General features: G+C 43.1%; 1 protein-coding gene and 1 pseudogene across 1 annotated transcript; one reads left to right on the top strand and one right to left on the bottom strand.

The window, feature by feature from the left end:
* LOC137348838 (zinc finger protein 271-like) overlaps nt 1–26920 on the top strand; it is a 105846-nt pseudogene that overhangs the window by 39958 nt on the left and 38968 nt on the right.
* Nucleotides 23957–25387, bottom strand: LOC137348446 (zinc finger protein 235-like). Its single transcript, XM_068013754.1, has one exon. The coding sequence runs from the start codon at nt 25385–25387 to the stop codon at nt 24362–24364; it is 1026 nt and encodes a 341-aa protein (XP_067869855.1). The 3' UTR covers nt 23957–24361.

The raw sequence follows: 26920 nt of genomic DNA, 5'->3' as shown, positions 1-26920 counted from the left end.
ATCATTGTCTTCAATACTTCCTCATGCATTCCAAAGTCGACTCTGATTTCAGTGATGTTATGAGGAGGTACAGGGAACATGATATCATTCCCTATCTGGGTGATCTTAGTGGGTTTGAAACAATACACCAAGCAGTGAATTATCTTACAATATCCCCACCTCAAGGGCAATTCTTGTATACTTTGAACTTACATGTTTACTCATTTCCAAGACATTTTGTGCAGTGATTATGTTTAATTGTGATCTTGTCTGGCACACCAGGTGCTTCAAGTAGCAAGTGTGGATCAGTAAGTATATTAGTGCCAATAACTGGGTTATAATCAATACATGTGAAATTATTCTAATCCAGAGGGGAATTTCCATGTTTAACCCTGTTTCCCACCAATGTGATAAATCCCCTACCCCTGGAATATCTTTAGCTATAGTTTTATTTCCTTGCTGTAGTGTGTAATAACGGTGTTGGGAGGTGTTCACTTGACTTATTAATGTTGTTAAGGTTATTGGTAGTTCAGGGATGTGGTACCCAAATTTAGTGACATAAACCTCTGGGTTTATGTTCAAGCCATCTTTTACTAGTAAGACCTGTTGGTCAGGCATCTCAATGGCGAGGTGAGTTTTCCCCCTATCACTGTGGTTTTGGCTGGTGTAATACAGTCGGTCCCAGGGTTGAACATTTAAGTCCCCGTGATGGTAATAGTCTTCGAAGGTGATAAAACAAGACTTCCCTTCTCGTACATAGGCCGTTCTAGTTCTCACATCTGATGAACCTGTAACTTCCACAGTGCAGTTCATCCCCTTCCCATTCCAATTAAAAACACATGTGTCTCTTCAATGATCATATAAATCATATGGGCAAATGAGGATATCCATGCTTGTTCTGTATCCCTGTAGGTTTCGTTCTATCCAAGTTAGTTCTTCTAACTAGATCAACCATTGAAGTGATGTCAGGAATCGATTAATGACACTTTCCCTCATAACCCCTATGTTTTCTGTTCTAAACAGAGGATTAGACATGGTTCCATTCATAAGACTGGGCATGTGTACTACTAGTCCCAATAGCTTCTGGTTCCCCACCTTGTGACATTTGTGCTTGACCAGGTGAACCTCAATCAGACTCCTAATTTTACAGAATTCTGCATCGTCCTGATAACAGGATCATCCTGATAAATGTCTATTTGTTACCCAAGTGGGAAGACGTCCTTCATTGATATCTGGGGTGCCAGTTGTAGCTTTCCTGGATTCAGGGTTCAATTTAATCCAACAAGGGTGACTTGTTCGTGACTACAACAAATCACTATGGGTACAGGTATATATTGGTTATAAGTGTTGTCGATTTATTCAGCAGTTTACATTCAGTGCAAAGAAGTAATACTTAACAAAGACAATAATCACAGGCTGATACTCAGAACCTCGGCGGTAGCCCTCCGAGTGACTGTGGTCCGGTCTCTCTTTCTCTTGCTGGGTTCTGTTCTCTGAAGATTCTCTTCTTTCTTCCTCTGGGTTTCTAGTTCTGCTTCTCATGTTCAATAGCTATTCTTTTATACCCTTTTTTGCCTTTGAGCCTCTGTAGCAGCTGACACACGCCTGGACTATCTCACTCATTCTGTTCCATCATCATTTTTCAAATCTTTAAAATGAAATTTATGCTTAGTTTTCTGGTATCTCTTTGTTCCATTTTCTTGCACCTTTGTTATTTCCTATCTAGAAATTCATACAGTTGTTACATGAGGTACAGCAATGTCTTTTACTCGAGTGATAACAGATCTTCGAAGCTTTAAATCTTCTGTTTTTATTGTAACTTAATTAATATTCTGTCTTTCACTATCTGTTAGTTTCAAACATATCAGGACATTCTTTTCACATTTAAATCAAGGTTTCTTTTTCGCTGCTCTGCCAGTTTTCTTTTAACATAACCTTGGTTCAGCATCAGAATTGCTTCTCAGCCTCAGACCATGTTTAACTGAGCTTACACATATTATGGTTACTATAACAATATTTGAAAGCATTATTACTTATAATCACTTGTAATTAAGCTGAAACTTTGCAAGACACTGCACCAAACAGTGAACTCTGTTACAATATTGCTGTGGGTCTGGAATCACATATGCACCACATTAAATAAGGACAGCATTATTTCAATTCATAAGGAATATTGGTGAATCAGATGGACTTTTACAACAATCACTGATAGTTTTATAACATCATTACTAAGACTAGCTTTCAAGTGCAGAATTTTAAAAAATTCATTGAAATTAAATTCCACCAGCTGCCATGGTGTGGTTTGTACCCATACCAACAGGACAGCATCCAATGACATTACCACTATGTCACCATTGCCCCAGCACACTAGATTGCTATATGCAGGAGAATGTCTGTTCTCTAACACCTCGAGGGGACAGAATAAAGAATGATCCCAACTGTAAGAAACCCTCGAGTCATTTGAAAATATCGTTAAAATGCTGGCAGGTTCAAACTGCCAGTTTTCATTACATTGAAGTTAATGGAAAATGGGAGAGTGGTTATGTTGGAACAAAACACTAGTTAGACCACAGCTCACCTCCTTCAGCCCCACAACCTCTATGTTGTTGGATTACACCCTGAGATAGACAATGTAAACGGATTCCCCTCACCCACCAACACAGCAACTTCTAAACAAAACACAAACAAGTTTAGAAGACATGATCATCTTTTCTGAAGCCGTGTTGAGTATCTCTAATGACTCCTTCTCTTCCCCAGTGATCAGAAACAGCATCTCTTAGGATCCCTGCAAACATCTTCCCTGTGATCGAGCTCACACTGATGGGTCTGTAGTTCCCTGGCTCTGATTTGGAAAATGGGAACTACGTGAGCAACCTTCCAATCTCAGGGAACAATCCCTGACTCGACTGAGCTGTTGAAGATACAGACAAGGGGCTCACAGATCACCCGTCCCATCTCTTTAAACACCCTTGGGTAGATATCATCTGGACCTGGAACACCATCAGGTTTGAGATTTCCTATTTTATCCAGGATGACAATCCCTTTCTAATTTAATATTTATGATGTTATTGTATTGCCCTCAAATCTAAATCGGGGGACATAATCACTGACCAACGCAAACAGATGGACCGCTGGGTTGAGCACTACCTAGAACTGTACTCCAGGGAGAATGCTGTCACTGAGACTGCCCTCAATGCAGCCCAGCCTCTACCAGTCATGGATGAGCTGGACATACAGCCAACCAAATCGGAACTCAGTGATGCCATTGATTCCCTAGCCAGCGGAAAAGCCCCTGGGAAGGACAGCATTACCCCTGAAATAATCAAGAGTGCCAAGCCTGCTATACTCTCAGCACTACATGAACTGCTATGCCTGTGCTGGGACGAGGGAGCAGTACCCCAGGACATGCGCGATGCCAACATCATCACCCTCTATAAAAACAAAGGTGACCGCGGTGACTGCAACAACTACCGTGGAATCTCCCTGCTCAGCATAGTGGGGAAAGTCTTTGCTCGAGTCGCTCTGAACAGGCTCCAGAAGCTGGCCGAGCGCGTCTACCCTGAGGCACAGTGTGGCTTTCGTGCAGAGAGATCGACTATTGACATGCTGTTCTCCCTTCGTCAGATACAGGAGAAATGCCGTGAACAACAGATGCCCCTCTACATTGCTTTCATTGATCTCACCAAAGCCTTTGACCTCGTCAGCAGACGTGGTCTCTTCAGACTACTAGAAAAGATCGGATGTCCACCAAAGCTACTAAGTATCATCACCTCATTCCATGACAATATGAAAGGCACAATTCAACATGGTGGCTCCTCATCAGAGCCCTTTCCTATCCTGAGTGGTGTGAAACAGGGCTGTGTTCTCGCACCCACACTTTTTGGGATTTTCTTCTCCCTGCTGCTTTCACATGCGTTCAAATCCTCTGAAGAAGGAATTTTCCTCCACACAAGATCAGGGGGCAGGTTGTTCAACCTTGCCCGTCTAAGAGCGAAGTCCAAAGTACGGAAAGTCCTCATCAGAGAACTCCTCTTTGCTGACGATGCTGCTTTAACATCTCACACTGAAGAATGCCTGCAGAGTCTCATCGACAGGTTTGCGTCTGCCTGCAATGAATTTGGCCTAACCATCAGCCTCAAGAAAACGAACATCATGGGGCAGGATGTCAGAAATGCTCCATCCATCAATATTGGCGACCACGCTCTGGAAGTGGTTCAAGAGTTCACCTACCTAGGCTCAACTATCACCAGTAACCTGTCTCTAGATGCAGAAATCAACAAGCGCATGGGTAAGGCTTCCACTGCTATGTTCAGACTGGCCAAGAGAGTGTGGGAAAATGGCGCACTGACACGGAACACAAAAGTCCGAGTGTATCAGGCCTGTGTCCTCAGTACCTTGCTCTACGGCAGCGAGGCCTGGACAACGTATGCCAGCCAAGAGCGACGTCTCAATTCATTCCATCTTCGCTGCCTTCGGAGAATACTTGGCATCAGGTGGCAGGACTATATCTCCAACACAGAAGTCCTTGAAGCGGCCAACATCCCCAGCTTATACACACTACTGAGTCAGCGGCGCTTGAGATGGCTTGGCCATGTGAGCCGCATGGAAGATGGCAGGATCCCCAAAGACACATTGTACAGTGAGCTCGCCACTGGTATCAGACCCACCGGCCGTCCATGTCTCCGTTATAAAGACGTCTGCAAACGCGACATGAAATCGTGTGACATTGATCACAAGTCGTGGGAGTCAGTTGCCAGCATTCGCCAGAGCTGGCGGGCAGCCATAAAGACAGGGCTAAATTGTGGCGAGTCGAAGAGACTTAGTAGTTGGCAGGAAAAAAGACAGAGGCGCAAGGGGAGAGCCAACTGTGCAACAGCCCCAACAAACAAATTTCTCTGCAGCACCTGTGGAAGAGCCTGTCACTCCAGAATTGGCCTTTATAGCCACTCCAGGCGCTGCTTCACAAACCACTGACCACCTCCAGGCGCGTATCCATTGTCTCTCGAGATAAGGAGGCCCAAAAGAATTGTCAGCAGCACATCCCACAGCTGGAATCTGAGCATCATCCACAGGAGTGCAGACTGATGTGAAATAGTCATTTAACAGTTCTGTCATAGCCTGGTAATCTGTTTCAATCTGTCCTGAACTGTCTCTCAGTGGCTCGAAACAATCTGTATCCATCTTCTCACTCCTGATGTAGCTGGAAAAGCTTTTGCCACTATTACCATCATTGTGCATCATATTCTTTTCCAAAGATCTCTCAGTTTCTCTAATGGCTGATTCCATCTCACTCAATTTCATTTTATTATGATTTAGAGATACAGCACTGAAACAGCGAGTCTGTGCCAAGCAACAACCACCCATTTATACTAACCCTACAGCAATCCCATATTCCCTACCACCTATCTACACGAGGGGCAATTTACAACAGACAACCTACCGATCACCTGCACGTTTCTGGCAGTGAGAGGAAACCGGAGCACCCAGAGAAAACCCACATGGTCACGGGCTGCAGTCAGAATCGAACCCAGGTCCCTGGAGCTGTGAGGTTGCAGTGCTAACTACTGTACCACTGTGCCGTGATCTCACTGCAGGTGATATTTGTCCATATTCTTCTAGAAACTGAATTCAACTTGTTCCAAACTGCGTTAAATTTAAGACAGTTGAGGGAGTCAGGCATCATTTACCCATAGACCAACATTGGCAGGTAAAACCCCAGATGGTTCCTTAGTAAGGATTCCTCTGGTTACTCACCATGCATCTGTCAGGATACTGAAACCCAGCTTTCTCACACCACAGCCCACTCCTGGAGGCTCCACTCCCTCAGCCTACAACCTTCAGCAGGGTCAGTGGTGGAGTTTCACTGTGGGAGTGATCCCAGAGTAACTGACGTGATAGCACTCCTGTGGATGTTCTGTGTATTTTTAGTTATCCTGGTGTCTAACACTCACACATCAATAAAACATGTAATTCCTGGAAACACGCTGCAGATCCTTCTTTATCTGGAGATTAAATATCTGTTGTATAATTGTCCCAGAAGTGACTTCCTGCTTCTGCTATTTTAATGCAGACTGAGATTTATTTCATTTCAAAAGGTTTATTTTAAATGAGTTAACACCTGTGTTAAAATTGGAGACTCAGGACTTGTCACACAAACACATTAAATCTCCACAGAGTAATACGATATTAATTTTCAGACTGGAAACTTATACCTGCCGTTTCACTTTCAGTCAGGAACAGGTCACAGTTTTACACCAATCTCTGATTTGACAGCACATTTCCAGCATTCACTGTTGTTCTTCCTGACTCTAAACACAGTTGTAAAGGAGCCTTCTGTTCCGTGCCCAAGAGTTCTGAACATGGAAAGAGAGCGGCTGGGACACATTTCTTACAGGCTCAGGATTAACCCACATGGGGACTTTGCTGTCAGTGAAGAGACATGAGAAAGACCAAAGTGCCGTGATCCTGAAGGACTGTGTTCAGGCTGAAGTTCTGTTCCTGCTGTACGATCCTCCCCCAGATTGTCCTTTCTGAACTCCAGCCAGGTGATGTTAAACACTCAGGTGGGAAAGACAACAAATCTCCAACAATGTGTTTAAACAAAAGCTGATTTATTTGACCTTTATTTTCTGCAGGACTATCCTGTGAATCGAGGTCTTTGTTTTGGAAGATGGAAATGAGATGAATTTCCAAACACAATTCATTCAAATTGCACGTTGAGTGGTTGCATTGTTGAATTGGTAATCCAGGGTTTCTGGATAGATCGACTTTGCCAAAAACATTTGAAAATAGAAATAAGAGTAAAATTCTGTGCATGTTGGAAATCTGAAATCAAAACAGTAACTGCTGGAAATACTCAGCATCTGCTGAGAGAGGAACAGAGTTCTGATGAAAGGTGACAGACCAGAAACATTAATATTAACATACAGGCCTTGCATGGGGGGGCTGTTAGTTCACTTGGCGAGCGTGTGCTGCTAATACTGTGAAGGTCATGGATTCAATCCCTATACAGACCAATCCTTCGACCAGCAGTGATTTATGTGCTTCCTTTGGGTACATGGTGTTGTTATGGCACTTATAATCCACAGCCCATAGCTCGCACCCATGGCCTATGAGCTCAAATCCAACCGCAGCAGCAGTGGATACGTTCCAGTTATCATGAACTCATGCAAATCTGGCCCTTTTCAACTCTGCTCAGTGAAGGCGGCTCAAAACTGTCATCCATTGCTGAAACAACCTCTCTGGTTCACTGATACTATTTCAAGAAGGAAATCTGCCGCTCTGGCCTCCATGTGACTCCAGACCCACAGCAAGGTGGTTCTCTTTGAACTGTCCTCTGAAATGAACGAGCAAACCATTGACTTTTCAAGGGCAATTAGGGATGGACAATAAATGCTGGCTTCATTTGGAAATTGCTTTGGATGTTTTTGTTGCCTTTCCTTTGCTCAAATTACCAAATAACTGATTGTCACCCAGGAGAATTGACGTTCTTAGATGTTCCCTTTTCTGTTGGTTCCTGGATGTTAGCATCGCTGGCCCATCAATAATTGCTCTTGAGAAGTTGATGGTGAGACACCTTCTTGAACTCTGCAGTCCATGTGGTGTAGGTACACCCACAGTGCTGTCAGGGAGGGAGTTCTAGGATTGTGCCATAGTGACAGTGAAAGAACGGTGATATTGTTCCATGTCAGGATGGGGTGTGGTTTGGAGGGGAACTTGTAGGTGGTGGTCTTCCCATGCATCTGTTGCCCTTGTCCTTCAAGATGGTAGAGGTCACGGGTTTGAAAGGTGCTGTCGAAGGAGGCTTGGCTTTATGGGTGATAATGAAGAGACTGCAAAAAGATATCAATGGGCGAGTGACGTGTGCAGAATAGTGGCAATTGGAATTCAAACCGGATAGGTGTGAGGTGATGTATTTGGCAAAGGCTAACAAGGCAAGAGAATACAAATAAATGGAAGACATATAGAGAAACAGAGGGACCTTGGAGTACATGTCCACAGATCGCTGATGGTGGCTGTTGTTGTTGTGTGTCTTTGAGTGGGTTTGTCCATAATTTGTATACATCATCAGGGAGGGTAGGATGTTGTCTGACACGTGACACAATAGTTGGAATGTGTTTTATTGACCAAGCAAGACACACTAGGAAGAGCTCTCCAGCAATATTTGTATACTGCTGCAATCTTTTTTTTTTATTTCCAAAACATACTTTATTCATAAAAATCTGCAAAAATTACATTGCCAAACAATTTCAAACAGCACCAAAAAATACAAACATTGCAAGGGAGATCAGTTTCCTTCTATACTGTCATGAATTTCTTCACAACCCTTCCCTTTCACTATTGTCATGCCAATTACAATTTTACATTGACAGCAAATGAAAATATCAACGATACAGTTCGAGGGGTTTCCCATGGATCCAGCCCCTCAGTTCAGCTTGGTGGGGGTCCTTACACTGTGGTCTTTCCCCATTGAGCCTTTGCTGCGGCTGCCCCAAGCTTTAATGCATGCCTCAGCACGTAGTCCTGGACCTTGGAATGTGCCAGTCTGCAACATTCGGTGGTGGACAACTCTTTGCGTTGGAAGACCAGCAAGTTTCGGGTAGACCAAAGGGTGTCTTTCACTGAATTGATAGTCCTCCAGCAGCAGTTGATATTTGTCTCGGTGTGCGTCCCTGGGAACAGCCCGTAGAGCACAGACTCCTGTGTTACAGAGCTGCTTGGGATGAACCTCGACAAAAACCACTGCATCTCTTTCCACACCTACTGCTGCAATCTTTAAATAAAGAACTCACAATATAGTTTAACAGTCCAATCTGTCTGATTGGTGTGGTTGCGATTGAAGGATAGAGGAAACACAATATGGTCACAGTGAATGATTTGTCAAAGATTTTGAGTTTTGAAGGCACATTGGGAGAGTATCAGATTGAGTTTGGGACTACAGCAGCATTCTGCAAGGGGAGCAGAAGCTGTCAACAGAGCTCTAAGAGGTGAAACACTATCAGCAGGCAGTACTCCATTGGGAACAGTGAGTAACTGTACTGAGGGGACACCGGTTCAGTGTCAAAGGGGGTGTGATCAGCTGACTTCGTTCAGGCCAGTGTAAGTTAATTCAAAAGCAGGCTAAGGCCAGTGCTGATCGATTCAAAGGCAGGCTTAAAATAAAATGCTGAAAAAAACCATCAGAGCCATTACAGCTATTTGAGACATCATGGTGCTGTTCACGCCAAAACACCACTTTGTGGACAGTGCCTGAAAAACTGTGTGAAGGGGAGCAACAGGGCCACAGACCCTCAGTGCCATAGAGTTCAGAAACAGGTGATGGTAAGTAAAAGTACTGCAGGCAGCTAGATCTGTAACACATTGAAACCTTCCAGTGAATGAAAATTGGAAAGTTTCTTCCTACCTAGGAAATTATGGAAAATCCCAGAAATGTCAGCAAGATGTCAGTTAAATTCCCACGTATGAATTGGAAAGCCACAATCCTCTTCCCAAATTTAAACTTTTCAAACATATGATAAAGCTATGGTTCCTTGATTTGGCTGCACCAGAACCAGATAAACTAGCAGTTCAAATTCAGATAGCTATTGGAATCGAAGGTCTTCATAAACTACATACCTCAGGCTTATCAGAAGATGATCAGAAAGAGCCTAAGAAAATATATAGCACGCTAGAAGAACAAATCCATGTGAAAATCAATTTCAAGAGACATCAGTTGGAATTTATGTCACATTGACAGCAGTGTAGAGAGACAATCGACTAATTTGTCACTCGCTGTGGGGACAATGGCGGGGATTGAGACTTTTCTAAAGTTGAGTTATCTGAAAGAATTGCAGAGCTGCTAATAGCATTGACAGCTATTGAGGCTTTTTAAAATGTTCTCGTAGAAGGTCTTAACATTGAAGCTTTATTAAAAGACAAGTGTAAATATAAAACTGCACTTGCAGGCCCACAGAGTTTGTGAGCACCAGTCATGCTTTGAAATATCAGCTCAGGAACCAAGATAATGAAACTGGACACATGGATGATTTGGACTCATTCACTAAGAACCATCAGAACACTGTCCAAACAAAGCCTGAACACAGACTGTGGCAGCAGTGGAATCCAAACCCACACAAAGACTGGAACCTTAAATCCAGCACCTTTGACTGCTCGGCCACACGACCACTTGACAGTGGCTTTGGCTGTTAAATAATTGATGGCTGATTAAAAGGTGCTTTTCTTCAGGATTATCCTATGAATCGAGGTCTTCACTTTGGAAGATGGAAGTGAGATGAATTTCCAAACACAATTCATTCAAACTGCAGGCCGAGTGGTTGGGTTGTTGAATTGGTAATCCAGGGTTTGTGGATGAATAGACTTTGTCAAAGCCATTTGAACATAGAAATAACAGCAATGTTCTGTACATGTTGGAAATCTCAAATCAAAACATCAGCATCTGTTGAGAGAGCAGATGAAAGGTCACAGACCTGAAATATTAACATTAACACGGACTATCCACATTGGAGCCTGTTAGTTCAGCTGCTTGGCGTGTGGTGCTCATCACACCAAGGTTGTGGGTTTAATCCCCATGCAGGCCAATGCTTTGACCAGCGATACTTTTTGTGGTTCCTTTGGGTACATGATGCTGTTGTGTTGTCATTGCATTTATAATCCACAGGCCATGGCTTGTACTCAGGGGCTGAGATTTCAATCCCACCAAGGCAGCCACTGCTGCATTTTGGATTTCATTAACTAATGCAAATCCAGCTTATTTTAACTCTGCTCAGTGAAGGTGGCTTGAAATTATCATCGATTGCTGGAAAAACCCTTATGGTTCGTTAATGTGATTTAAAACCGTAGAAGAATTATGGCACAGAGGAGGCCATTCAGCCTGTCATGTCCATGGTGGCTGAAAAAACTAGCTGCGCAATCTAATCCCCCTTCCAGCACTTGGCCTGTAGCCTTGCAGGTTACAGCATTTCAGGTGCATGTCCAGGTGTATTTCAAAAGAATTGAGTGTTTCTGCCTCCAGCACCCATCCTGGCAGTGAATTCCAGACTCCCACCACCCTCTGGGTGAAAAAACCTTTCCTCATGTCCCCTCTAATCCTTCTACCAATCACTTTAACTCTGTGCCCCCTGGTAATTGACCTCTCCACTCAGGGAGACAGGTCCTTCCTGTTTACTCTATCTAGGCCCCTCATAATTTTGTACACCTCAATTAAGTCACCCCTCAGCCTCCTCTGTTTTAAGGAAAACAATGCTAGCCTATTCAATATTTCCTCATTGCTGCAACTTTCGAGCCCTGGCAGCATTCTTGTAAATCTCCTCTGTATTCTCTCCAGAACAAAAATGTCCTTTCTGTAATGTGATGACCAGAAATGTGTGCAACACGCCAACAGTGGCCTAAACAGCATTTTATACAGTTCCAGCATTACATCCCTGCTTTTGCCTTAGAGTCATAGAGTTATCGAGTTATACAGCACAGACACAGGCCCTTTGGCCCATCTTGTCCATGCTGGCCATCAAGGACCTAACTATTCTATTCCCATTTTCCAGCACTTGGCCCGTAGACTTGTATGCTATGGTGTTTCAAGTGCTCATCTAAATACTTCTGAAATGTTGTGAGGGTTCCGGCCTCTACCACCCCTTCAGGCTGTGTGTTCCAGATTCCAACCACCCTTTGATTGAGAATTATTTTCCTCAAATCCCCTCTAAACCTCCTGCCCCTTACCTTAAATCTATGCCACCTAGTTATTGAGACCTCAACGAAGGGAAAAAAAGTTTCTTCCTGCCTACCCGATCTATGCTCCTCATAATTTTATATACCTCAATCTTGTCCCCACTCAGACTTCGCTGCTCTAAGGAAAACAACCCTAGCCTATCCAGTCTCTCTTCAGAGCTGAAATGCTCCAGCCCAGGCAACATCCTGGCGAATCTCCTCTGCACCCTCTCCAGTGCAGTCACATCTTTCCTGTAGTGTGGTGCCCAGAACTGTACACAGTACTCCAGCTGTGTCCTAACTAGCATTTTATACAGTTCCATCATAACCTCCCTGAACTTATATTCTATGCGGCTAATTGATACAAGTATCCCATATGCCTTCCTAACCACCTTATCTACCTGTGCTGCTGCCTTCAGTGATCTATGGACAAGTACACCAATGTCGCTGTGACTCTCTGTACTTCCAAGGGTCCTACCATCCATTGTATAATAACCTGCTTTGCTAGACTTCCCAAAATGCATCACCTCACATTTCTCAGGATTAAATTCCATTTGCCACTGCTCTGTCCATCTTACCAGCCCATCAATATCATCCTGTAATCTAAAGCTTTCATCCTCACTATTTACGACATCACCAATTTTCGTGTCATCTGTGAATGTACTGATCGTACCTCCTATATTCACATCTAAATCATGAACATACACTGTAAACAGCAAGGGTCCCAACAGATCCTTGCAGTACAGCACTGGTCACAGGCTTCCAATCGCAAAAACAACTGTCAAGCCTCATCCTCTGCCTCCTGCCACTAAGCCAATTGTGGATCCAATTTACCAAATTGCCCTTATTCAAGAAGGGTAGCAGAGATAAACCAGGTAATTACAGGCCAGTGAGTCGAACATCAGTGGGAGGGAAACGATTGGAAAAAATTCTGAGTGATAGGATTAATCTCCACTTGGAGAGACATGGATTAATCAAGAAGTGTCAGCATGGCTTTGTCAGGTGGAGATCATGTCTAACAAAGTTGATTGAATGTTTCGAGGAGGTGACTTGGTGTGTCGATGAGGGTAAAGCAATTGATGTAGTCTACACGCTCTTCAGTAAGGTTTTTGACAAGGTCCTGCACGGGAGATTGGTCAAGAAGGTAAGAGCCCATGGGATCCCAAGCAATTTGGCAAATTGGATCCAAAATTGGCTTCGTGGCTGAAGGCAGAGGGTGATGGTCGACAGTTGCTTTTGCAATTGGATCCTGTGTGCAGTGGTGTACCACAGGGATCGTTGCTGAGACCCTTGCTGTTTTTAGTGTACATTAATGATTTAGATGTGAATAAAGGAGGTATGATCAGTACATTTGCAGATGACACAAAAATTGGTGATGTCGTAAATAGTGAGGAGGAAAGCTTTAGATTACAGGATGATATAGATGGGCTGGTAAGATGAGCACAGCTGTGGCAAATGGAATTTAATCCTGAGAAGTGTGAGGTGATGCATTTTGGGAGGACTAACATTGCAAGGGAATATACAATGGATGGTAGGACCCTAGGAAGTACCTAGGGTGTACTTGTCCATAGATCACTGAAGGCAGCAGCACAGGTAGATAAGATGGTTAGGAAGGCAGATGGGGTCGTTGCCTTTATTAGCTGATGTATAGAATATTAGAGCACGGAGGTTATGATGGAGCTGTACAAAACGCTAGTTAGGACACAGCTGGAGTACTGTGTACAGTTCTGGTCGCCACAGTATCGGAAGGATATGATTGCACTGGAGGGGACGTAGAGGAGATTCACCAGGATGTTGCCTGGGCTGGAGCATTTCAGCTATGATGAGAGACTGTATAGGCGAGGGTTGTTTTCCTTAGAGCAAAGAAGACTGAGGGCGGACATGATTGAGGTATATAAAATTATGAGGAGCATTGATTGGGTAGATAGGAAGAAACTTTTTCCCTTAGCGGAGGTGTCAATAACCAGGGGACATAGATTTAAGGTAAGGGGCAGGAGGTTTAGTGGGGTATTGAGGGAAAAGAAAATCACCCAGAGGGTGGTTGGAATCTGGAACACACTGTCTGAAGGATTGGTAGAGGTCAGAACCCTCACAACATTTCAGATGTATTTAGATGAGCACTTGAAATGCCATAGCATACAAGGCCACGGGCCAAGTACTGGAAAATGGGATTAGAATATCTAGGTCCTTGATGACTGGCACAAACACGATGGACCAAACGGCCTGTTTCTGTGCTGTATAACTCTGACTCGATGACTCTAAATGCTAAGAGAAATATTTTGTAGCATATTTCAATTATGATTTCATTCAGGATAGAGAGAAGGAGGCAGAGCTATGGAAAGAGAGAGAGTGATAGAGCATGAAAAGGAGAGACAGGGATGTAATCTGGATAGTAATTTAGGAGAATAGAGTTAGGGAGAGACAGGAACAGAAAAAGGTAAGAGACACAGAGATAAAGAGACAGAGAGAGAGATGGACACAAAAGGTCAGAAGGAGTGACTGTATCAATCTTTTAAGCATCTGATTTATCATCGTGATTTGGATGTTGCTGAGAGATTGTCTGTGAAACTGAGAGAGGGAACCCTGGACTCCTGTCTAACAATGTTCTTGCCTTGTATATTAATAAACTCCTACCTAAAACAGATTTATCTGGCTATGATCACATTGCTGTTTGTGGGATCTTGCTGTGCACAAATTTTGCAGTGTTTTCTGCATTGCAATGGTGTACAGACCTATTTCTGTCTCTCACCAGCCTACTCTCTCTATTTCTCCCCAGCCTTCTCTCCTTTTTTCTGTTTAAACTTTTGATAAATAATAAAAATGCGACAGACAGCGATGTGATTTGTTGTTATTATCAGTGGGAGAGAATGGGGAAGGAGTGGCTCCCAATTATCTAACGATCATCACATTTCTGCTTGTGGGATCTTGCTGTGCACACAATGCCTTCAGCGTTTTGGACTTTTCAACAATGGCCACACTTTACACATTAATTAATGGATTAATTTCACAGCATCAGGACTGCTTTCACAATGTTTGTTATAATTCTTGAATAATGCTTGTGTTTTAGGCAGTGAGATGCATTTTGATGTTTAAATGCAATGTGAAACAGCCATTTTAACTCATTTTAGAGTCATCGAGTCATTTACAGCATAGAAGGAGGTCATTCGTTGAGTTTCTGATTGTGGATTTCTCTCTGTGTGTCTCTCTCTTTCTCCCTATCTTTCTCTCTGAATGAGAGAAGTGGGAGAGAGAGGAAGGAGAGAGCGAGGGAAACAATGGGTTGTCATCCTTTCATCTACGAAAGATGATCGACATGAAGCAAACAAGCCATTTGGGGGGGTGGGGGAGGGGGGATCTTCTCTTGGTTCACCTTTGCTGATGGCTGTAAAAGCCAATCGTTGAGACGCGGGCTCTGCCACAAGTGCTGCACATGAAGCTGTCAAGTGATGCTGTGAGTTGTTGCTATTTCCCTCCTTCGTCAGCTAGTGACTCCCAAGTGCGATAGTCGACATTTCGGGCCTTCAGGTCAAGCTTGCAAGCAACCTTGAAGCGGAGCCTTGGGCGCCCACTGGTTGTCTGGCCCCGGCTACCTTGGTCCTTGGGTTTGCAACCATCCTCTATCTTGTGGACTCGTCTGATCCACCAAAGCCACCTCTGTTTGATTAGTGCCAACACACTTGGGAGCTCTGCCTTTGAGAGGACTGCCACATTTGTGATTTTGTGCTGCCAGGATATACCCATAATGGCCCACAGACAGCAAAGATGGAAATTATTGAGCTACTTTTCCTGGTAGCTGTCAATCACCCATGTTTCATAGCCATACAGCAAGGTGTTGAGATCACAGACCTTATAAACTATTAGCTTGGTCCTAATGGTCAGCATGATGTTATACCATGCACCTTTCACAAGTTGGCCAAAAGTGGTAGCTTCTTTCCCTCTGTGTGTGTCGAGCTCTGCAATCACGAGACAATTTATTTCTCACTGTGGAACCAAGGTAGCAGAATTTGCTCATCACTTCCAGTTAGGTGTTATTTGTGAGATCAAGGCTGGGGTTTCAACAGCTTGTATCATGACCATGGTTTTCTTCATGCTTCTAGTCAAGGAGAACAAATTACAGGCATGAGAAAGGCAGTCCATGCGCTTTGCAGCTCAGGTTCTGTGTGAGCGACTAGTATAGCATCATCAGCATAGAGGAGTTCTCTGAGCGGGACGTGAGGTGTTTTTGTCTTTGTTTCCAGCCTTGAAAGATGTGGAGAGGCTGAGAGCCAGGGAGGTGCAGTGATAAAGTTGCAGGAAGAGATAGAGAGGGTGAAATATACAGGTTACATCGGGTGCTCTGGAACAGCGGTTCTCAACCTTTGTGTTTCTGAGACCCCTTCCGCCTCCACCTTGTTGTAAAAATATCTCAAACCCCCTAAAAACACAAGACTTTTTTATTTAGGTAAGAATGAGTGACACAGAGAAACCTATTTATTTATTATTATTATTCCACTCTGGAGGAAGCTCTTGTCCAAGAATTCCTCGTGTCAAAACACACACACTCTCTGCATTGACATGTTACAGCTGCTAGCATCTCCTGGAGAGAGAAATGAAATATTGTTGAGAACAAAGCAAAGACTTTTTATAATAAAAGACACATCAATAGCCTTTTCTCTGTCACTCACTAACATTGACAATCTCTGCATCATTTACACATCCCCACAATAAACCCAGAGGCTGTAAAGTGGGAACAGATGTAAATTGTGAGAGGGACTATTAGGTGCTGAGATCTTTCCCATTGTCATGTTAATTTAGGTACCAGGGCTGTTTTGAACAGAAACATTCCAGGGAGCTGCTTTTTGATGATCTGTGAACTTATTCCTACAAGGTTATTGTTGAGAACATTTACTGCATCTTTCAGCTAATCAACAGAGGGACAGTGACATGACCAGGCCCCAGTCTGTCCAGAAGCTGATAAACTCTCTTTAAAACTGCCATTAAGGTGTTAATTCCTTATCATTGTCCCAGGATTTATCTTTACACATCAGGCCTTTGGGAATTGTGTGAGAAGGGGGTGGGAGGATGGTTTGCTATACAGGCTGGGAGCTGGGCAGTCACTAAACACTGGAGAGCCCCAGAGCCTGTCTCTCTCCCTCTGCGTTTAACCTGTCATTTCAATCTCTTTCTCACCCTCTATTTCTCTCTCTGTCTCACCATCTGTTTATGCCTCATTGTAAAAACACAAACATTGGTGATTCCCCATCCCTCTTCTGTTCACTGTCCCCGTACCCACTCAGCCCAGGATTCGTGTTCTGTACATTCAATGTCACAGTGTGAAGAAGCTGATGATTCCTTCGGGAGACCTTTTAAACTCACTGTCCCAGGATTTACTTTTTTGCAAATCAGATCTTCTGGAAGGTGCAATAAACACAGAAAGTGCTGGAAATACACATATATAAATACATATAAATTCTGCAGCACTGTATCAAATGCCTTTTGAAAGTCCATGTACCCCACATCAACAGCATTGTCCTCATCAATATAATAAAAGCAAAATACTGCAGATGCTGGAAATCTGAAATAAAAACAAGAAATGCTGGAAATACTCAGCAGGTCTGGCAGCATCTGTGGAAAGAGAAGCAGGGTTATCATTTCGGGTCAGTGACCCTTCTTTGAAATTATTATTATTATTGTCCTCATCAACCCTCTCTGTGATGTCTTCAAAAACTCCAGCAAGTTAGCTGAACATGATTTTCCCTTAACAAATCAGTGCTGGCTTTCCTTAATCAACCCACATACTGAGTTAGGTGACATATTGAGTATTCTGGAAGGGAACAAAACATTACAAAGAGACATTGATAGATTTAGTGAGTGGAGAAAACAGTGACAGCAGGAGGTCAATGTGGGGAAGTGTGAGGTCATTAACATTAGAGTCATGTATGGAATGGAGGAGACCATTCAGCCCATCAAGTCCCAGACAGTTCTCCACACAGTAATCCACTCAGTCCGACTCCCCTGCTTGACCCCTGTAGTCCTGCAAGTTTATTTCCTTCAAGTGACCATCCAATTTCCTCTTGAAATCACTGATTGTCTCTGCTTCCACCACCCTCATGGGCAGCGAGTTCCAGATCATTACTACCCACTGTCTAAAAAAGTGCTTCCTTCTATTCCCTCTGCATCTCTGGCCCAAAACTTTCAATCTGTGTCCCCTAATCCTTGTACCATTAGTTAATGGGAACAGTTTTCCTTGTCTAACTTATCCATGCCTGTCATAATCTTTTACACTTTGATTAAATCTCCCCGCAATCTCCTTTGTGTGAAAGAGAACAACCCCAGCTTTTACAACCTCACCTTGTAACTAAAATCTCCCTCCCTGGAACCATTGTGGTAACTTAGATCTAAGGAAGATGAATCAGAATAATTTCAAAATAATTAAAAGTTAGGAACTGTGAAGGGACAGAGAGATTTAGGGTTTCATGCACAGAAATCACTAAAAACTACTGGACTGGGAGAAAAGTGAATTAAAATGTCTAATGGAATGTTTGCCTTTATCTGAAGGGTGAAAGTAATTCTGCAGTTATTTGCAACTCTGGTTACACATCATCTGAAGTGAGGTAAATAAAAGCAAAATACTGCAGATGCTGGAAATCTGAAATAAAAACAAGAAATGCTGGAAATACTCAGCAGGTCTGGCAGCTTCTGTGGAGAGAGAAGCAGAGTTAATGTTTCAGGTCACTGACCTTTCATCAGAACTGACAAATGTTAGAAATGTAAAAGGTTTTAAGCTAGTAAAACGGGGATGGTGCAAGAGATAACAAAACAGGTGTTTTTCTGGACAAGATCACAGAGAATACCTGACCAGAAGGTCATGGAACAAAGGCAAACGGTATGTTAATGGTGTGATGAAAGACAAAACGTGTGAGGTGTTCAGTTCTGGGCAGCACATCCCCGGAAGGATATATCAGCTGTGCAGGAGGTACACTGCACATTCACCAGAATGATATCAGGACTAAAAGGGTTAAATTGTGAGGACAGGTCATATAGACTGGGTTTGTATTTCATTGTGTATGAAGATTAAGGGGTGATGTAATTCATGTAATAAAGAAGATTAAAGGTTTTAAGAGGGTCGATAAAGAAAAATGATTTCCTCTGTTGGTGGAATGCAGAATAAGATGACACAACATTAAAATTAGAGCTGGACCATTCAGGGGTGCTGTCAGGAAGCACTTCTTCACACAAAGGATAGTGAAATCTGGAACACTGTTCCCCCAAAAAGCTGCTATGGATGGGGAGAAAAGGAAAATGTCAAAACTTGAGAGTGATGTATTTTTATTGGGTAAGGTTACAGGGATATGTAATCAACACGGGTAAAGGTAGTTGTAATATGGATCAGTCATGATATAACTGAATAGAGGAACAGGCTTGAGGGGCTGAATGGCCTCCTCCAACTCATGTGTTCCTCTGTTTTACAGGATCACTGGGACTGATTCCCTGAGGCTCTTCTCACAATACCGGGACCTTCTACTCCTGACCATTATGGAGCAAGGGTTTTCAGGGTGGTCTAGACAGGACAACAATCTCCCCTTCATAGACACATGATCCTGACTGTGAGGTGACAGTGCGTCTGGGAGAACGATGGGTGGACACAGTGTGTGTTGTTATTTTAATGATAATCTGAACCTCAAGAAACAAACCACCCTGAGAAGTGAAATAAGGTTCGTTGGCTCCTGTTATCTGGGCTGTTTGAGCTGGACAAGGCCTGACCCAGCACTAACAGGACAGTATAAGTCCACTGGGAGATGACATCAGGCTGAATTCAGACTCAAATACATCACTTTCATGAAATAATGAGTTGAGAAAGGGTTCATTAATAACCTTGTAGTAAAGAGGCCTCGAGGGAAGTGTAACCATTATATGGTCAAATTTTATATTGAGTTTTAAAGTAATTTAGTTTGGGACAATACTGGGGTCTAACGTCTAAACAAAGCAAACTTCGTAGGATGAGGGGCGAGTTGGCTAAAGTAGATTGGGACACTACATCAAAAGATATGATGGTAGATAAGCAATGGCTTGCATTTTAAGAATTAATACATAATTTGTAACAAATGTACAATCCTTTATGTCACAGATATCCCATAGAAAAAGTGGTCCAACCATGGCGAACAAGAGGTGTTAGAGGTAATATTAGATTGAAGGAAGAGACTCATAATGATCCCCAAAAAAGTGGTATGCCTGAGGATTGGATGGATTTTAGAATTCAGCAAAGCAGGATCAAGAAATTAATAAGGAAAAAAAAATCTGAGTGCAGATTAACAAGAGACATAAAAACAGATTGTAAATGTTTCTATACCTATAGAAATAGGAAGAGATTAGAGAAAGGAAATGAGGGCCCATTAGAGAGAGACAGTTGAAATTAAAATGGGGAATAGGGAAATGGCAGAGACATTAAACAAATGATTTGTATCTGTCTTCATGGTAGAAAACACAAAAACATTCCAGAAATAGGAAACCAAGTGTCGAGTGAAAATGAGGAACTGAAAGAAATCAGTATAAGTAAAGAAATAGGAATGGAAAAATTGAAGGGACTAAGTGGCAACAAATCCCCTGGACCTGACAACTTTCATCCTCAGGTTTTAAAAGAGGTAGCTGCAGAAATAGTGGATGCATTGGTTTTGCTCTTCCAGAATTCCATAGATTCTAGAGCAGTTCCCAAGGATTGAAAGGTAGCAAACATAACCTTGCTATTCAAGAAAGCAGAAAGAGAGAAAATGGGGAACTATCAACCAATTAGCCTCACATCAGTTGTAGGCAAAATGTTAGAATGTAGTATTCGGGGAAATGGTAACAGGGCACTCAGAAAATCATATTATGATTAAAAAGAGACAACATGGACTTGTGAAAGAGAAATCACGTTTAACAAATCTGTTGTAGTTTCTTGAGGATGTAACTAGTAAGGTGAATAAGGGGGAAGCAGTAGTTTATTTGGATTTTTAAGAAGCAAGAAGCATTTGATAAGGTGCCACACCAGAGGTTATTACGCAGTTAGGACTCATGGGATTGAGATAATATATTAGCATGGATTGAGATTGGTTAATGGACAGAAAGCAGACAGCAGGAATAAATGGGTCATTTTCAAGTTGGCAAGCTGTAACTAGTAGGGGAAAGTAGCTTGGGCTTCAGCTATTTACAATTGATAGAAATGGCTCAGATGAAGGGATTGAGTGTAATGTATGCAGGTTTGCTGATGATACAAAGTTTGGTGGGAAAGCAAGAAATGAGGAAGACAGAAAGAGGCTTCAGAGGGATACAGACAGGTTGGGTGGGTGAGTGGGTAAGAACATGGTAAATGGATTACAATACAGTGAAATGTGAAGTTATCCACTTTGATAAGAAAAATTTTTTAAAAACAATTTTTAAAATGTATGTTGAGAAACTGAGAAATGTTTGCATTCAGAGGGACCTGGGTGTTGTTACGACCAAGGTGGGAGTAATGCACTGTTAATTCAGTCCCATTGCTTCACAGGTCACAGCGTATTAGTAAAGTTTCCCATCTACTAGAAATTAGCCAAATTAAACACTTTATTTATCCCCCAGAATAAAGCACACAAAACCAGATTTCTTCAAACAACAAAATTAACTATTTATTAATAAACTAAATCTTAGACAATAATGGGATGAATCAATGCATATATATATTTAAAAAAACTTCTTATTCTTCCCAAACCTCATGCACACACACATATATTCAAAAACCAGTTAACTGGGGAGAAAGAGTTTTTGGTGTTCAACTGTTTCTTCAGAATAATAAAATTGTTGGTGGTCTGGTAGGATATTTCAAAATTGGTGAGGTGGCCCAGAGTTGAAAAGTCAGAAGCCACTCAAAGTCTCTCCAGGCAAGTTTGTTGAGCAGTCTGTGATGAGGAGACGGTCAAGGCAATTTATCTCCAGCAGGCGTCACACAGATCTTTCAGCAAAAGGTCTACTTAAATTTTAAAGTAGCAGTCCAGCAATAGTAGCTTTCTTGAGATTTCAAGATCTCCCAAAAAGCACATGAGTAACAGGAATCAATCTTGAGACAGAGATTTTTTAGAAGCAATAGGAATTTGCTACCTTTCACAATGCAGGGCTTCCTCTCAGCAAAGGAGCCTTTCTCCACAGGCAGCAGCAACTCCTCTTTCTCTGGGTCTTTTCCTCTCCAGGTAGAACACAGACACAACTCAAATGTGGAATTTTGTTCTACAAGAGATGCCTTCTTTTCAGGGAGAGGTCTTTTTCGAGTCTGCCAAAAAACACAAGTCCCAGCCAGTTTGTTCTACCTCCTGCCTGCCCAGCACTGATCTTTCACAAAGCAAAGTGAAATTGAACTCTTAACAATGTCACGTGACCTATCATTGTCCTTGCTGTTGTTGCTTGGAAACAAGTTGCCTTGGAGACTGTGCCCCACCCAGTTCAGCATTCAATTTTCTCAGTCTTGCAAAACACAGAACTCCAAGTTTTTTCCTTTGTTAAAAGCAAAGCACATGTCACAGTGTCCTTGTACATGAATCACAGGAAGCTAACATCGAGGGAAAGCGAGTAGATTAGATTAGATTAGAGATACAGCACTGAAACAGGCCCTTCGGCCCACCGTGTCTGTGCCGAACATCAACCACCCATTTATACTAATCCTACACTAATCCCATATTCCTACCAAACATCCCCACCTGTCCCTATATTTCCCTACCACCTACCTATACTAGTGACAATTTATAATGGCCAATTTACCTATCAACCTGCAAGTCTTCTGGCTTGTGGGAGGAAACCCACGCAGACACAGGGAGAACTTGCAAACTCCACACAGGCAGTACCCGGAATCGAACCCGGGTCCCTGGAGCTGTGAGGCTGCTGTGCTAACCACTGCGCCACTGTGCCGCCCTCAGGATTAGGAAATTAGGAAAGCAAATAGTATGTTAGCTTTCGTTACAAAGGGATTGGGGTAGAAGTGAAAGAAGTCTTACTACAATTATACAGGACATTGGTGAGGCCCCACCTGGAGCAGTGTGTGCAGTTTTGGTCTCCTTACTAAGGAAGGACATACCACCATTGAGGGAATGCAATGAAGGTTCACTAGTCTGGCTCCTGGGATTGTTCTATTTATTCATGGTCTGTGGGTGTTCCTGAAATGGCCAGCATTTATTGCCTATCCCTAATTGCCCCTGAGAAGGTGGTGGTGAGCTACTTCCTTGAATATAACTGAGTGACTAGCTCAGCCATTTCATCGTGTAGTTCAGAGTCAACCACATTTCTGTGGGTCTGGAGACAGAGCAGATCGGGTAAGGACGGCAGATTTCCTTTCCTGAAGGAAATTACTGAACCAGGTGGATTTTTAGGACAATCCGTAGTTTCATGGTCACCAATATTGATCCTAGTGTTTTAATTGCAGTGGTGGGATTTGAATTCATGTCTCAGCATCATTAGTCCAGGCCTCTGGATTACTAGTTCAGTAACAGAACCACTATTGTACAGCACCCCCACTCTGCTCCATCTCCTCCTATGAGGAGAGATTGCGTAGATTAGGCCCATATTCCCTGGGGTTTAGAAGGAGATGTGATCTGACTGAAACATCAATCCTTAAGGGACTTGGCAGGGTCGATGCTGAGAAAATATTTCCCCTGTCTGGGCAATCTAGAACACCGGGTCACTGTCTCAGGATAAGGGATCAGACATTTCAGACTGAAATGAGGAGAAATTTCTTCATTGAAAGGGTTTGGAATTGTCTTCCCCAGGGAGCAGTGGATGCTCAGTCATTGAGTATATTTAAGACAGAGATTGATAGATTTTTGGGTATTACGGTAATTAAGGGATATGGGGATAGTCTGGGAAGGTGGAGTTGAGAAGATCAGCCATGATCTGGGTGAATGGCAGAACAGGTTCGAAGGGCCAAATGGCCTCCTCCAGCTCCTATTTCTTATGTTCATTAAACCTCAGTCTGGTTCCTCTCGAGCTGCTGAGTGAGTGAATTAAATCTTTCTTGACAAATCACCAAGATACCAGATGACAAGTCATACCCGAAACATCATTTATTGGTTACAAATCACAACTTAGTTAAATCTGGACACACAGACACTTTATAAACATGTATAAACACATTTAAAAGTAATCAGAGTTATCCAGCAGTTCAGCACTAATAGGGAGAGTATTTCACAAAACAAGTAACAAAGATTAACCAGACGATTCAGTGATTGACTGGAAATCAACACTAATGGATGCTGAGTATTAATTACAGCAGGGACCGGAGTCTGAGCGTATAAATTGGTGAGTTTACTTGAAGACTAATTCCTTCACTATCTGGCATGTTAACAGTTGTGAACAGCCTGTCTATCCAACAGCTCCAGTCTACGAGTGCTGAGAAACACACAGAGCTTAAACAGCCTCATTCTTGAGCTGAAGAACAGACTTTCTCCTGTCAATATAGAGTTACAGGATTGGCCTGTGATCTGTTTATTGTTCATCTTTTGTTCAGTACATTCACTGAGTGGATTTCAATTGAAAATGAGGTTTGAAGACATGACGGTCTATTCACACATGAATGAGAGATGCTGTGGGCCAGACGCTCAGTCCAAGAGGAGCAACTGACATCAGAAATAAACCCCAACTGTCAGAATGAACATGGTTCAGTCTGGATATGATTAACAGCAGCAACAGCAGAATCCAACCCCTGTAATTATCTGTGAACTCGCTGGTGTCTCAGCAGATAGGATGGCTGAGTGAATCCCTTCCTACACACGGAGCAGATGAATGACCTCTCCCCAATGTGAATGAACTGATGTGACACCAGGTGGGATGACTGAGTAAATCTCTTCCCACATACGAAGCAGGTGAATGGCCGCTCTCCAGTGTGAACTCGCTGGTGCGTCAGCCGAGCAGTTGAATCAGCAAATCCCTTCCCACACTCAGAGCAGGTGAATGGCCTCTCACCAGTGTGAACTCGCTTGTGTTTCACCAGCTTGCATGAAGTAGTGAATCCCTTCCCACACTCGGAGCAGGTGAATGGCCTCTCCCCAGTGTGAACTCGCTGGTGTATCTGCAGGGTGGATGAAGCAGTGAATCCCTTCCCACAATCAGAGCAGGTGAATGGCCTCTCCCCAGTGTGAATTCGTTGATGTGCCAGCAGGTTCCCTGACAGAGAGAATCTCTTCCCACACTCGGAGCAGGTGAACGGCCTCTCCCCAGTGTGAACTCGCTGGTGCATCAGTAGGGCGGATGAACGAATGAATCCCTTCCCACAATCATTGCAGGTGAATGGCCTCTCCCCAGTGTGAACTCGTTGGTGTGTTAGTAGGGCGCATAAATGAATGTATCCCTTTCCACACTCAGTGCAGGTGAATGGCCTCTCCCCAGTGTGAATTCGCTGGTGTGTCTGCAGGTTTGATAACTGAGTGAATCCCTTCCCACACTCAGTGCAGGTGAATGGCCTCTCCCCAGTGTGAACTCGTTGGTGTGCGAGTAGGGAGGATGACTGAGTAAATCCCTTCCCACACTCAGTGCAGATGAACGGCCTCTCCTCAGTTTGACTGTGTCGATGAGTTTCTAGCTCAGACGTGTAATTTAATTTTCTCTCACGGTCCCCACATTTCCACAGCTTCTCCCCAGTGTTACTACACTTGTGTACCGACAGGCCAGCTGATCGGCTGAAGCCTCGTCCACACACAGAACACGTGTACGGTTTCTCCACAATTTTTGCTTCCATGATCAAAGGCCGATGATATTCAGATCCTGATGAATGGAGTGACTGTCAAATCTTGAGGTGATGTTTGATTTTCCCGTCCGCAAATCCTCCCTTTCTAATACCCTGTAACATGAAGTTACAACAGGAAAAAGGGAGTGAGAGAGAACCCACAAAAACACAAAGACAAGTTGTGAAATTGAGCTGAACGAATCTGGTAATTTGTGGGACCAGAACAGAGAGTGGGCGGGGCTTCAAGGCCCCAGTGAGCAGGAGAGAAAATCATTGACTCATTAATTTTATTCTCACTCTGCACACAGGGGCTGGAGAACTGAACCCAGCCACAGTAGAGGGAGGGAGAAAACTGGCAGAGGAGGAAAGAAATGGTGCAGATGGTGTCATGGGTTTGGATTTTAGCACAGGGAGGAGGGAGAGTGTGTGGGACTTCGATTTACAGCTTTGGGGAAACAAGAGAGGAATAAAATGTTCCATAGGATCTCGAATTGTCTGTTCTGAATTTCTATCCTGTACTGACAGTGATGACTTTTATTACCTCCTTTTACAGGGTATTAGGAGAGGATTTACACACATTGATTTGATGCTCACTCTGCACACAGGGGCTTTCGCACCATCTCTCCTGAAGGTGCTGGGGTCACTGTTTACATCCCACTGAACTGTAAGAAAGAATATCTTATTAGATGATATTAAAGATAGTATTATATTATAATAATATAACGAGAGGCCGTTCACCTGCTCCATCTGTGGGAAGGAATTTCATCGATATCCAAAATGCTGAGACACCAGTGAGTTCACAAGTGACTGTAGCTGTTGCATTCTGTAATTATTGCTGCTGTTAATCACATCCAGGACTGAACCATATTCATTCTGACAGTGGGGTTTATATCTGCTGTGTTAATATTCTTTATAGCTGGGGTGGAGTTTAATATTCCAGCAATTGGTTTGCTTTACTTTGTAACTTTTACTCTTCAAATAAAGTAGCTCCCTTTGGGCTATTCACAGGGTTTTGTGGGATGAAACCAAACAGTGATTTACTTGTAATTTTTGCAATTTCGTATATTATATTCACTGCTCACAATGAGATCTGTTCTACATTGGGAAGACCAAACACAGATAGGGTGATCACTTTGAGAAACATCTCCATTCAGTCTGCAAGCGTGTTCCTGAGTTTCCAGTCACTTCCCATTTTAATTCTCCGTCCCACTCCCACTCTGACCTCTCTGTCCTCGGCCTCAAGCCCTGTTCCAATGGGAGCTCGAGGAACAGGACTTGACAACCTTCCGGACTCAACATTGAGTTCAGCAGTTTCTGTAATAACAGACAGTTGTCAGGATCTGGAACGCTCCACCTGAAAAAGGTGGTTGAACCTGATTCAATCAGTCATTTTAAAAGGGAGTTGACAGGTATTTGAGAATGAGGAACTTACAGGCCTTCAAACAACAAGTGGGTGTGTGGGACTAAGCACAACTGCTCTTTCAAAGGGCCAGCACAAGCACAAAGGGTTGAATGGCCTCCTTCTGTGCTGTAAATTTCTATGAT

This window comes from Heterodontus francisci, chromosome 34 (assembly GCF_036365525.1).
Source record: "Heterodontus francisci isolate sHetFra1 chromosome 34, sHetFra1.hap1, whole genome shotgun sequence".
Classification (NCBI taxonomy): Eukaryota; Metazoa; Chordata; class Chondrichthyes; order Heterodontiformes; family Heterodontidae; genus Heterodontus; species Heterodontus francisci.
The sequence above is the reverse complement of the archived record's forward strand: the minus strand, read 5'-3'. Positions and strand labels throughout refer to the sequence as shown.

What these genes read in the sequence shown, in the direction of transcription:
- LOC137348446 (XM_068013754.1), bottom strand. Translation starts at nt 25,387, where the DNA reads ATGGAAGCAAAAATTGTGGAGAAACCGTACACGTGTTCTGTGTGTGGA.